We start from the raw sequence: 13,997 nt of genomic DNA on the forward strand, positions 1-13,997 counted from the left end.
CCCTACAGATGCGGACCATCTCGTTATGTTGCAGCCGCTTTACTTCTTCCGCAGGTGGCCTCCGTGGCATGGACGCCCTTAACACCATCTTTATTAGGTTCATAACTGAATTTATGATAGTGTCAGCTGTAGCGCCACCACATTCCCTCTACCGCGGCTCTGTATATTTCAAGAGCTTCAACAAATCTCCCGATATTCACTTTGACGACATTCCGTCCAGTGCACGCCGAGAGATGGCGCCAATCACTTCGATCGTTTGCCGGGAAGTCTTCTAAAGTTTGCCATTACTGATTCCGACGCGAAGATTCCTTCGCGAATCCTTTCTCCATGTTGATTTGTATGATTATCACAGATGAGAAGGGATCGATAATTTTTTTCCTTAACATTACAGGGAGCAAAAAAGACCGCCGAGGATTTAGTTTCTCAATCTGTACTGCAATCGAATTGGAAGAAACTTTTGGATCACTGTGCTGATAGCCTATCATGATTATGACTGAGAAAAGGGATTTTTGAGAGGAAGACAATATTCTTTTGCTATTCTAAGGTTTGAACATGAAGCATGAACTTGTTCCAAGTTACGGACCAGATAGATCGTTAGTTTTTCGAATGACACAATACACAATGTAAGGATGCTGAACTCTGGTCGAAGAATAGAATGACGGCATTATTGACCAAAAGTTAAATTCGTCGAGTAGCTAAGATTCCAAGACGAGGAATGGAACATACGAGTCGGACCGCCCATGCAGAGGCAATTAGCTTGACTAAGCAGTACTATTTATCAGCATCCAACATTATTGTCATATTAAATGGGACAACACCGTGTATGTCTGCTGACAATTTAAAATAAACGATTTCTTCACTTCCTAATCCTCGTGATTCACTTTCCTCCGTATTTTATACATTATAAATTCCTGGAATTTAACTCCATCCGTATCGTACGGTATGAATAGTAATATATTTTGGCAACTATGTACCTAAGGAATGGTGGTATTTAAAACAGGCAAACTGCAAAGAAGTACGGAGACCTGCTTTCTGCGGCTCAATTTAAAATACAGAAGATCATAACAGGAAAAGGCTAAATTTTCTAACCTGGCTAAGCAATTATCCTCCCCCAACGAGTGCGTCAGCCAAGTTTCAACACCCACCAGGAAATACGATTAGTCAATTTCAAAAGATTGGAAAAATTGTTGATTGAGGTTAAACAATTGTCTCGGAATGTACGTAGAAATCTATCGCTTCACTGATTCCAAAGTGACAACGGATACGCTTCCTTTTCAGCGTCTGATTTGTACGAATATTCCCCATGACTTAATGAGGATGGGAACGATTTGCACAGTGGGGATTCTCAATTTTCGCAAATATAGTATAAGGCTGTTACCGAAGTTCCTTGTCCTGACTCACCGGTTTTCCGTAGAAAATGTGTTCCTACTTCAAGGACCTAATCAGGAAAATAAATGCCTGTGACGAAGGATTTGCGCAGCCGGATGAACCAATTAAGGGAATGAAACAGAATGAGGAAACGAACATACGAGGCGAATTTAAAATGTATGACGCAGTTCAAATCTACGCTACATATCTAAGCTAATTTTATCATGTCAAATTAGGAAATAGAATCTACAATTTTATCTTATTTAAATGGCACTCAAGATACTCTAATCGGCACCCAAAACTAAACTCACAAAAGTGTCAATGAAGTCTATCGAAATAAACAATGCTATCTACATACAAGTAGTAATCAGAATATACCGTGTTTGTGAAAGAATCGCTTTCAGATAGCTGTAGAAATTTAAGCCATTCTAGTGACTATTCTTTGCTATCAGAACCATGAATAATACGCCATTAGTTCTGGTATCACTGAGCCTGTGACGTTAACTTTATAGCGAATTAAACGCAAATTACGTTTTATATAATACGGGACATTACTTATGATCAAACATACGTATGTGTGAGCAAATATTTTGCTTGGCTATAAATTTTGAAATGAAACATACTATGTGGTAATAATTTAAAAGAATCATGAAATATAAGCAATTAATCTAAAACGTTTTGACTGACGCATTGTCAACATTGGATTCCGGTTGAAATCGAGACCGGTTTTACTACACGTATTAGTCTGATAAAGCCGTTAAGTTTTCAACTACCAAACTTTGTCAAAATGACGACAGATACTCTTTCAGAAAACAGAAAAGTGCGGGCAACGTGAACGAAGAAAAAAGGAAACCGTCACGGATTGGTTGCAATGGGTTGTTAGCAAACTGAAACATGGTTTCAAAGAATCCGATGCACATATAAATATTGAAGCTTGTAATGAGTCGGTTACCTTTCAGCCACTTGCGAGTTAGCTACTGCCAACCAAGAGAGCCGCTCAGGTTCACCCGAACTTAAATGTGGCTTCACCGCCCGTGGACACTCACTTGCGAGCCACATTGCTAGCCCGTTCGGCTAGTGTCCAGTGTCTCAAATCAGACCCATTGAAGTTATCAAGTGGATGGGCCTTAAAACTCAAATTACAGCCGAAATCGAGATTTAAACAAATGGCTCGATGTGACAACCAAAATGGGAGTAAAAATAAACGATTTGATACGCCAAAAATCCAGCGCAATGTGTTACAACACTTCATTCTACACCGTAATGGTACAGTACTCCGTGATTATTACCCTGATTTGATTCAGGTACTCATTCACAGATAAATCGGCTGATATCCAACGTCAAATCACGATACAAATCCCACTACCATCAATGAGATTTGAACTTCCGTACGAAAACCTAGTGCTCTAACCATTGAGCTATCCAGATCTTAACAAGGAGCAACTTAAACATCAAATATACTTATGTCGTGATCCTTCCTCTTCCTTTTCAGCCTTTGTCCCGTTCAGAAGAGAGACCCAATCGTCTTGGTCGAGCAATGATCGCCTATTACACCCCTGACTGACATCAAGATCTGTTACATCAAGCACCTCTCACTGTAGCCGGCCACACACTTCTTACAACGTAAGAAATGGGGCTTCTTATAACGTAAGAAGTGGGGCTCTTACTTTAACTATACTTCTTAATTAACAATAAGATCGATATTAATCCAAAAACGAGCATGTTCCTTTTGGTTAGAACCGTTCCGCACCAATGACCGTTATGCCACTATCCTTGATAGAATCATGTGAGCCTGTCTTTAACGACACGTAACTTTAGGAATGGCTCCTGGCGGCCCGTTAACCAATCACTTAAATACAAACTATCCCAAAGCCAGCTTCCTTAAAAGAAAAAACCCGCCTTATCAGTAACCTGAAGTTTGTGGCAAACCGTACCCTCAATACCGATACCTTATCTCCCTTCCCGACGGTGGAGATTATTTAGAAATAGAAACTCTCCGCAGTGTTTCTTCCAGAAGAACGAGATCCAGCATCTTGACACCTCATTCGGTGATAGGATCCTTACCTTATATGTCAATCACTTCAAAAACCCTCTGTCCGATATAAAACTCAACCCAAATATGTCTAGGGAACATCGAAAAATCCCCCCCCCCGGACTTAGGAAAGCTGTCTGTCGCAATGATATCCTGCTCCAAAATATGCCCCTTCGAAAAATAAACGTCCTTGCGAAATTTTTCAAAGCCCACTAGTCCATACTTCGCACGATTGATAAAAAGTTTGAATACTTCAAACAGATTTCAACACCACTTGCGGAAGCATTGCCCACATTTGGACCAATTCGATGTGTCAGCGAAGAGGCGATCGAAGGAATGAAATTGAGGAATACAAGAGGACATCGTGGCATCTCAAGTGAACTCAAGTGAAAGCGAAGAGCTGGGACCCATTAATTTGGATCAGCGTTATTGAGAAAGAAAAAATATATCTGATTAGAAAGTAAGTAAGTAACGTACTCTTGACGACCACATTTGCGACATCATTCAAATTATCTTAAACCAACTTGAGTTTATCCAGAACTACGGGACCCCTGACAAAATACACCCTGCGTGGTTATTCGTACTGTCAGAAGATATTTGACCGCCAGTGAATAAAAACTCATGCGATATGCAATGCAACAACTTCTATTGTACGATCAAAAAGAACTCGTATGCTGGGTGAAATTTCTCTTCCGTAATCCGAAGAGTAAAGTTTAAATTTTGGCAGGTATACAAAACCTCTCCTTGTCTCCTTCAGTATTCAACTACGAAGTGGCCCTTGCCATCGAGTCGAGGAGTCATATAATCCACGTGACGTTGATGGAAAATGACCCAAGAACTGATCGAAAGAGCGATGATATGAAACACGAAATGACGATTTGCGGACCCCTCAACTCCACCTGGAACAAACCTGTCGCCGAGAAAAATGGCGAACTGATCTAGATGAGCCGACTGAACAAGACGAAAACCTGCCTCTTTCGATGAGTACGTACTTTGCCATAGTCAAGGAATTCAGGCAGGAAGAACCTCTGGGAAATTGTAGTTGAAACCTGAAGCTAAATAGTAACCAAACCCCAAGTTAACGTGTGACTACGTGCCCAGGGCGAACTGCTCACAGGTACCAGTTTCATCTAGCTTTGTCTTAAAAAAAGGGGGGGCTTGTCCAGATTGATTTACTTTCTCTGGTAAAACAAAGGCCATTGTCGTCAATTATAAAACATCTAGCAAAAAACAAAAGCAAAAATTAAAAGAAAAACGTTACAAGCCAACTTTGAATGAGGGGCAACTCCGAGCTCATAAATAGCGTTGTGCCAAGATTCAGGCTTTCTACTTATTCAATTGGGAACCCTTCCAATTGAGACCCAGCCCTTGACGAACGAGTGGAACCAGATCCCTTCTGTCGGTGCCTCCTCCTGAGGACAAACTCTTATCCACAAGTGAGCAGTTGCACCCGGGCAACCCAATGCATTCGGGCAAACCGGTTTTAGGCTAAGCGTCCGGGATAACTGCAGATAAGAGCAAAACGAGCAGCAGCAGTCCTCAAACAGTCCCAACTCATTAACTCAAATGGTAGCAATGAAAACCCGGGCTTCAATGGCTAGCTCTTCATTTGCACTCACTGACTATCGATGCTGATAAGTGGGTTTTATATGAGAACACCAATCCATCAGGCTACGAGCATCATCGCAAGGCATTAAACCTATCAATGGAAAGGGTCTCTGAACCGCCATCGCTCTACTTGAGCCTGGGCCTATAAGTGACCGCAGCATTACAAAAACAAAAACTTTCAACTTTCAAAGGGATCACTACACTAATTAGTTTCAAAAGACCTAGGGGCTGTTGAAATTAACAACCTATTTAATGGCGACACCACAAAGGTTAAATTAAGCATAAAGGATCAGTCGGGTGATAAGGAGAGTCTTTCGTGCTCTACTTTTTTCACCTACAACGAGGACGCAGCTCCCAGTGGATAAGGCAGGGGGACCCTTATATTCCAATTAGTTGTCATTATGTAAAGGTGATATTTATTCCCAAGCCAAAAAAACCTACCTAAAAAACGTCCGACCGATCAATCTAACTTCCTTTCTACTAAAAAAAACTGGGAAGACCCGCAAATCGAATGATAAGGGATGTATGGATTTAAAAGTTTTCACAAGATTCACCCATTTTTACGCAATTTTTCTGACGTATTATTGTATACTATTTTGCAGCTCTAACCTTCCTCTAGACCAAGTGATCACGAATTTCGCTTCTTTCCTCGAAATCTTCAATATTAACGGAGGTACAATCCTGTAAAGTTTTTCACAAGATTCCTTCTTTTTCCCCAATTTTCCTGGCACCCACACCCCTCAACCTACATAACATTTTGTAGTTCTATCCCTCCTCTAAATCCAGGAATCACGAATTTCACTCCTTTTCTCGAAATTCTCACTATTAACGAAGATACAACCGTTTAAAATTTTCCACAAGATTCCTCCATTTTTCCCAATTCCCCAGGCACCCACACCTTCCAAACTATACACCATTTTGCTGCTTTAATCCTCCTTTAGACCCAGTGATCACGAATTTCACTGGAGGCAGCATAAAGCACAAATTGAGAAGGCGATATCCGAACAGAACTACACGTTGGACGCAACTATCCCTCGTTCGCAGGGATTTATGGCACGGCAGATCGATCTGACATTAATAAGTTGGATTTGTCACATGTTGGACTGGATAAAAATCCACATTGTGGGCGAGCAAAAGCCTGTTGAGTTGGGAGCTGCCCACAGGGGGACCTCTCCCCCTTCCTGTGATTCTTGGTAATGGGCACCTTACTATAGCTCTTGGAAGATTTAAAGGTTTTTCCATAAGCATTTGTGGACAATTTTATGTTAGGAAGTTTCGGGTTGAAGTATGTGACTGCTTGAAGGCAACTCAGCAGATAATCCATAAATAGTATCTCCGCAACCGACCCACGGTGAACTTTAAGGAAACTGGACTAGTTATGTTTGCTAGAAACGTTAAATAGGGCACAAAGTGGAAACATCACAGGAGCAATATCAGAAATCCTGCAGATTGCTCTGATGTAACAGGATTACGATAAATAAGAACTGGAAACTTTACACATCCACAATTTGGCCCATTTTGATGTAAACATGCATCACCTGTTGGCCGAGACTGCACTGTGCAGCAGAAAGCTGCTAGCACAGATTCCAAGGCTCGGTAACTTAAGTATTACTGCAGTGATGAGAGCTACCCTGTCTGCAACAATCCAATCTATCCTAAATCTACCCCCATTTATTTGGCGATGAAACGAAAAGCAGCCAGCAACGCTATATGCTCGATACTATAGGCACGTGGAAAAGCGTACGATCATGTGTTCATCTGGAGATCCTAAGGGACCACGATGACTGTTGATCATATGGTTGCTAAATTTGGGAGTAAGAAGGCATACAGTGTTGTAATCGCCAAAAGAAGAGGATACAGTCTACCACCAAAAATTTAGAATAACTGGAAAGTTTCTATGTTCTCGAAGAAGAGAAGTCTTTGATCATAGAATATGGAGGTAAAAAATAAATAAAAATTTAGTAACAGCTATAAGGGCTGGAAACCAGGTTTGTTGAAGAGATCGCGGACTTGCAGGATGCATCTTTTCGAGCTAGAAGGGTCTGCCAACAATCTAGAGGAAGACCGGACTTCGACGAGAAAAGACAAGTATATGTGAACCTTCGAGGTAGACTTAAGCAGGCTATATGGACTAGCAAGCGAGAATGCTTCAAGAAACTTGGCGCAGAGGCAGACCAAGGTCCCTGGGAAACAGCCTATAGGGTGCTTATAAAGAGGATGAGAGGGCGAACACCACAACTGACCTGCCCGCATCTTCTGCTCGATATCGTAATGGCGCGCTTTCCCCCGAATAAAGGCGAACGCAAAAAACACGAGCAACCATTGGAGGTCTACACCATACCTCCGGTAACTGAGGAGTAACTTGCGCAAATTTGCCGGAGAATTGGTGATAACAAAGCACGGAGCGGTCTGGATGCTGTTCCCAATAGAGCTCTTAAATTTGCTGTTAAGACCCGGCTGGTTTATCAGCGTATTTGAAGCATGCATGATAGAAGGAGTTTTCCTCGACCGGTGGAAAATGCAAAAACTAGTTTTCCTCCGAGGCCGAATAAGCACCGAGGACATCCATGATCATACCGACCGATTTGCCTCATCGACACGATAGAAAGGATGCTCGAAAGGGCCATCTACAACACATTGCTCCCTATCATTGAATATAAAGATGGACTATCGGAGCAACGATTTAGATTCCGATAAGCCCACTTAACGATCGACGCCATAGACGTTGTTTTGAAGTTGGCTCGATACGATGTCGTCTAATAAATGCTGTGCCGTGGTGACGTTTGATGTTAAAAATGCGTTCAATTTCACTGGCTGGGAGTGGATAAAAAGCTCACTGGCTAAAACGGTTGTCCCTAGTTATTTGACTAAGCTCCTCGAAAGTTACGTCTCGGAGAGGACACTTTGGTACGATACGGATGAGGGATCCAAGCAGTACACCGTCACCGCAGGAGTACCACAGGGGTCAGTGTTGGGTCCTCTCCTGTGGAATGTCATTTACAATCGGGTCCTTGTCCTGCCCGTGCCAAAGGAGACCACGATAATCAGTTTCACAGACGATCTAGCTGTGGTTGACGTCGCGAAACAACCTGAAGACGTTGAAGTGTATACGCTAACGAAACCATTAGCGCCATAAAAGCGTGGCTGGCGATAGTTCAGCTGGGGGGGATGATGATTGATGCTAAAATCAATTTCAAGGGACACCTAGACTATGCCTGTGCGAAAGCGGAAAATATCAGCGTACCATTAGCACCGATGATGCCTAACATTGAAGGCCCAAGATACAGTCGCAGATTACTTTTGGGCGGGGTGGTTCAATCCACACTATTATACTCGGCACCAGTTTGGGAGGAAGCACTAGCATGTGAGAGTAATCGGAGGGTAAATATGACTTACCACTTAGTAGCGCTAAGAGTGTGCAGCGCCTTCAGATCAATATCAGCGTGTGTTATCGCGGGGATGATCCCGATAGATATTATGGCAAGTGAGATACGCTGCCTGTACGAGACAAGGGAAATGAATTCACCTGAAAAGGATGAAGAATACTGAAAGGCGGCAAAGCGGGAGCCGTTGGAAAAGTGGTAGCAACGGTGGGATGACTCGCAGAGGGGTCGCTGGACCCACCCTTTGATTCCACGTATTGAGGAGTGGTTCCAGCGACGACACGACGAGACGAACTATCATCTGATGCAATTGCTGTGAGGTCATAGTGGTTACAAGAAGTATCTGCACCAATTCAGGCTGGATGATTCTTCCTTTTGTCCTGATTGTGGTTGCACACCTAACGACCCGGAGCAGAGAGGAGGAGCCTGGGAAACTCCCTGAAAATCAACCTAAGCCCGCAGAACATCGTCGGGGAAATGCTGAAGTCGAAGAGAAACTGGTGTGTGGGGAGCTGCAATCAAAAGTATACAAGAGGAACTTGGAAAAGCGGAGCGCGCAAGGAGGACGCGAAGAACGGAAGGTTTAGTCGCTTAAAGCGTACTCCATCCCGCGAAGTAATGCTTTGCGGCGGTTCCGCACTGCTGCAACCTGGCGCGGCAGTGTCTTTGTAAGATTTCCACCTCCTTAAAGCAAGATCCACTTACGTGAAAACTCTATGTGCAATTAGTGCCACCGTAATCTGTATCAGGGACGAACTTCGAATAGAGGAGCATCTGTGAAAGTGCAGAAGGGACGGAAATATCTGCATCATCTATGTTAGCACTCCGCCAAAAACAACAGACAGGCAGGCAGGTGCAATGAACAGTTTTGAGAAAACAGCAGCTTCCTGAAATAACCAGGCAATAACGAATCAGGAGAACGTCTCAATCGGCTTCAAAATCACAAAATTATTCACACAAATAAATGAACATTGGTTGCGTTCTCACTTCAGTATGTGACCCAAACCACTCCGTGTGTTATTACCCAAGGACTGTCTATCCCTATCTTTTCTGCCAACAGAATCCGACCTAATAATCAACTACAGTTCTTCCTACTTTTAAGGTTGAGCAGTTTAAATCCTTCAGATAAAACCAGCATAATCCCGTAATTACCATGCTTCGCTGTGAGGTAATGCAAAGCAAGTGCCTCGGGGGAAGCTTGTTGATAAGCAAAACCGCAAAGCGTTTCCACCGTCTTGAACATTGCAACTGAAACGTTACGCAACCCCACGTCGAGGCGGATGATATCCGATTTGATTTGAAATTTTAACTAAACCACACAGTGGAGTTGTGAACCGCGACCCAGTCTTGAAAGTATTGATCAGTGAAATCGGAAGCGGGAAAGTTCGCAAGGAGACTGTTCGGCCAGACATGATTTCACCGCATGCGAGCGAATAATTGATAAGACCGGATCATACTCACAAACTTGTTAATCAGCCGCTGGACTTCAATTGAACTCGTTACGTTCGACAGACTTTCACACAAGTCGAGTATCTTATGCGCCTCGATTGGCGCGAACCCGCCATTCACTTCGGACGGCGGCTGCTGAGATTCGTCCTTGCCCTCGTCGCCGGCGATAGTTAATAAGTCGCCTTGAGACATTTTCACAACTTCCTCCTTTGACCACTTTTTCACCGCAAGCGTTCGACCAGGCGTTCTTCACTCCGACCGGACACTCAATATTAATTAACGCGCCGACACCTGGGCACGGTCTTACACGTTCTCCACCAATTACTTTCCGTTTTGGGATTATTTCCCGAGGACGCCTGCAACTCTCTAATTAATTTCCAAATTGTAGGCGGCAGCTTCCAGCCCCAAATTGAATTCCACTCACGCGTCACCTTTCCACGCCACGAACTAAAGTCTGGCGAGCGCACTCTAATTACGCGACTATTTTACACTTTTACGGAAAAGCAAACAAAACACTTTTTGCCTGGCGCTTGGGGGTGGCTGGAACCGCGGGAAAATTGCACAAACGGCCGGGGGAGATCACTTCTCTGGGTTTCGACACTTGAATGCAACCGGGGCAACTGAAACTCCTTGAAACGGTCGGGACTTGGGATGAAACCGGCACAGGACCGAATACGCGGATTCCCGTTGCAGTTTTCGCGCAATTATGCCAACTGGTGTGAATGGAATTTCCACAAAATCGAAAAATGCACGGCAACAATTCCCACGACGGGGAACGAGAAAAACTCGAAAACACGTCGGCTACGATTGTGGCGCGGAACAAACACTCTGGAGACGCTCCACTGCTCCGACTTGCCCGATCCAAAGCTTTTTGACATCTGTTGGTCGTTCGCGGAGCAACCTATCGAGGAAGTGTGTGGCTGGCGACTCGGCAGCACCCAGAGCGCGTGCACGAAGCCAACGAAGGTGTAACGGGCAGCGGCGAGTGGGTGGCTGCCGTGGTCCACTTTCCGCTCAGCATCTCAACACGGGCAGGTGTGCGATTAAGTAACCACGAAAATATTGCAGACTTGCGTCGGAGGGGAAGCGGTCTGCAAACAGTTGGAGGCGGATGATAGGCCGGACGGCGCAGCGTAAACCGCATGTAGTAAACATTGTGCAGAACCGATTCGCTACCGAATATAAACAATTGTGAAGTGCGAAATTGTTATGGAAAAGCAGTTCCATCTAGTACAGTAATTCACAAAAGGCTCGCAAGACTTGGGATTCCCCGCGATATCGATATCATCATCACAGTACAAACTTTTTCGAAAAAATAAATCAGATGTGTTTACTCTTTTTAAGTCAGATTCGGATTTCAAATAATTTTTTGAACAGATAATGAAATTAAAGATGTACAAAGTAAAGTTTTCTGCTTAGAGGAACCAACGTGGAAAGTCCTGTGAGTCTGTTCTTCACTCTATGGTTTCAAAGATAGAGGACGCAACTCTGGAAGGAAAGTACGCGATGGGGGTGTTCGTGACTGTGCGCCCTTCCAAAATCTCTGTGATAACACTAGATAGAATGGTGGTGATGAAATTTTAATTATGTGGATCTATGCTATGCTAATGCACAGATTGTGGATGTTGATCACTACCTAACAACGGAAAAAACGAAAGAGTACCCCAAGGAGGTATGCTATTGCCACTACTGTGGAGTATGTTGATCCACTCAATACTATGTGAACTGCAAAATCTGCCAATACACGTCCAAGCTTATGTGGATGACGGGGCTGCGCTGGTTGTTGGTCGAGATCTCGGAACGGCGTGTAAAAATATGGGCTGTGTAGGCGGACCTTTACCTCGACATGGGGACTTAGGCGCCCGGTAGTAATCTAGATATATGTCGTTATCATTAGTCCGATCTTCACAGCTGTTAATGCATTACTCAATTTGCAGCTCTTGAATTTATTTATTCGCAGCACTGCAATAACAGCAGCTCATAGACTAATTCGATTAGATCTATGGGGGAACAATGGACGAGACAGCATTCGAAGAGTTATTGGGAGAATTGAGTCAAGTTTTCGCAATGCCTTCTGATTGTCGAACCCCCATACATCTGTTTGGCAGAAGATATGAAGTTATTTTGAAACGAAAAGAAAATTGGTAAAATCCAGAAGAATGCGTTTCAGGATATACCAACTTCTACACCGTTGGCTCAGAGCTGAGTTCTGGAGTAGGAGTCTATCTCACGAGAAAAAAAAAGATAAGTGGGCTTTTCCCTTGGGACAATATACAACGGTCTGAAGTGTATGGGATCCTAAGGGCGGCAATCTGGATGATTGACAGGCAATTGAAGGACAGGTGCATTGCATCGCTACAGAGATAGTCAAGCTGCATTGAGGGCGTTGACGACGAACCCGGCACCGAGAACGATTTAACGATTTGTGCATTTTCTCATGGATCGTGCGCTCCCTGTACAGACCGAATGGTGGTGAGCAACTAGCCGATACCCTGTCCCAATATAAGGCTGATGTAACAGCGTTACAGGAGATGCGTTGGGCAGGGGCCGGTTTCCTGGAGAAGAGCGGCTACACCATATATTATAGTGGCCATCCAGTAAACCATGTGCTCGGCGTAGGTTTCTTAGTCAGCCAGTCAGAACGGCTGGTTTGACAATGAATGTAAGCTAGCTACGGAACGGAAGAATGCCGCATACCGAGTAACGTTGCATTTTCAAAGAACGCAGGCACCCGCAGAGACTTATCACGAACTGCGGTGAGCAAAGAAGCGACTTCACAGACGGAAAAAGGAAGCCTGGGAAAACCAAGAAGTCTGTGAACTCAAAAAGTATAGGGAGCAACCGCACCAGGCGCGGAAGTTTTACCAGCAAGTCAGCAGGATGAAGACCGGATAGCCCCATACGCCCAGAACATCATTGGCCCATACCAAAGAGGCTTCACTCCAAGCAAATCAGTAACAGATCAGATTTTCTCTCTGCGGCAAGCGATGGAAAAATTGTTGGAATATGGACACAAGTTGCACCATATATTCATCGAATTTAAAGCCGCCTATGATAGCATAGCCAGGGTAAAATCGCACCCGGCCATGAGAGAATTCGGTATCCCGACGAAATTGATAAGACTGACTAGGCTGACCCTGACCAATGTGCGAGACCAGATAAAAGCAACAGGATCACCCTCAATACCATTCGACATCAACAACGGTCCACGACAAGGGGATGCGCTATCATGCGTCCTCTTTAACCTGGCCCTCGAGAAGGTGATCCGTGATGCTGAGGTGAATGCAAGAGGTACGATCCTCTTCAAGTCCACCCAACTACTGGCCTATGCTGACGATATCGACATCATGGGAAGAACCACCCGAGACGTTCAAACTGCCTTCATCCAGATCGAGCAGGCGGCGCGAGATCTTGGGCTGCACATCAATGAAGGCAAGACAAAATACATGGTGGCAACGTCAGCACCGAAGACGAATCAACCAACAACATCAAACCGCACTGTTCAAACACGGAGAAGAATAAGGATAGGAGAATACAACTTTGAGACCGTTGATAATTTCTCCTATCTAGGGTCGAAAATCACAACCGATAACAGCTAGGATAGTGAAATCCGCGCACGGTTGTTGTCAGCCAATAGTGCCTATTTCAGCTTACAAAGACTGTTCCGCGTGAAACGTTTCACCATAGGGTAAAAGCTCTTACTGTACAAGACTATGATCTTGCCAGTCCTCATGTATTCCTCGGAAACTTGGGTTCTTAGCAAGAAAAATTGCGAACTCCTGGCCGCGTTCGAGAGAAGAATCCTCCGAAGAATTTTTGGCCCCTACATGAGGATGGACGATTCCGTAGCCTATACAATGACGAAATCTATGAGCGATACCATGACCGTCCGGTTGTGGATAAAATCCGGCTCAATAGGTTACGGTGGGCGGGTCACTTAATCCGTATGGATGAGGATGATCCAGCCCGGAAAGTCTATAAGGGCAATATCTATGGTAGAAAAAGAAGACGAGGCAGACCCTGCCTAAGATGGAGCGATGGCGTAGGTCAGGACGCCAGACAGCTTTTAGGGATATCTGGAGTTCCTTATTAAGGCAGGCCTAGACCGAATACCGGTTGTTGCGCCGTTGATGATGATGAAATTCTACTAAGAGCTG

At 44.3% G+C, this 13,997-nt stretch overlaps 1 protein-coding gene across 1 annotated transcript in view; it reads right to left on the reverse strand.

The window, feature by feature from the left end:
• Nucleotides 1-10,775, reverse strand: part of LOC119652330 (cGMP-dependent 3',5'-cyclic phosphodiesterase-like) — a 291,653-nt gene extending 280,878 nt beyond the window's left edge. The window contains exon 1 of the mRNA XM_038056342.1: nt 9,853-10,775. Coding sequence (XP_037912270.1) covers nt 9,853-10,032 — 180 coding nt within the window. The 5' untranslated portion in view covers nt 10,033-10,775. The remainder of the gene's footprint in view (nt 1-9,852) is intronic.
• Between the last annotated feature and the right edge of the window lie 3,222 nt (nt 10,776-13,997).

Source organism: Hermetia illucens, chromosome 3 (genome assembly GCF_905115235.1).
Source record: "Hermetia illucens chromosome 3, iHerIll2.2.curated.20191125, whole genome shotgun sequence".
Classification (NCBI taxonomy): domain Eukaryota; kingdom Metazoa; phylum Arthropoda; class Insecta; order Diptera; family Stratiomyidae; genus Hermetia; species Hermetia illucens.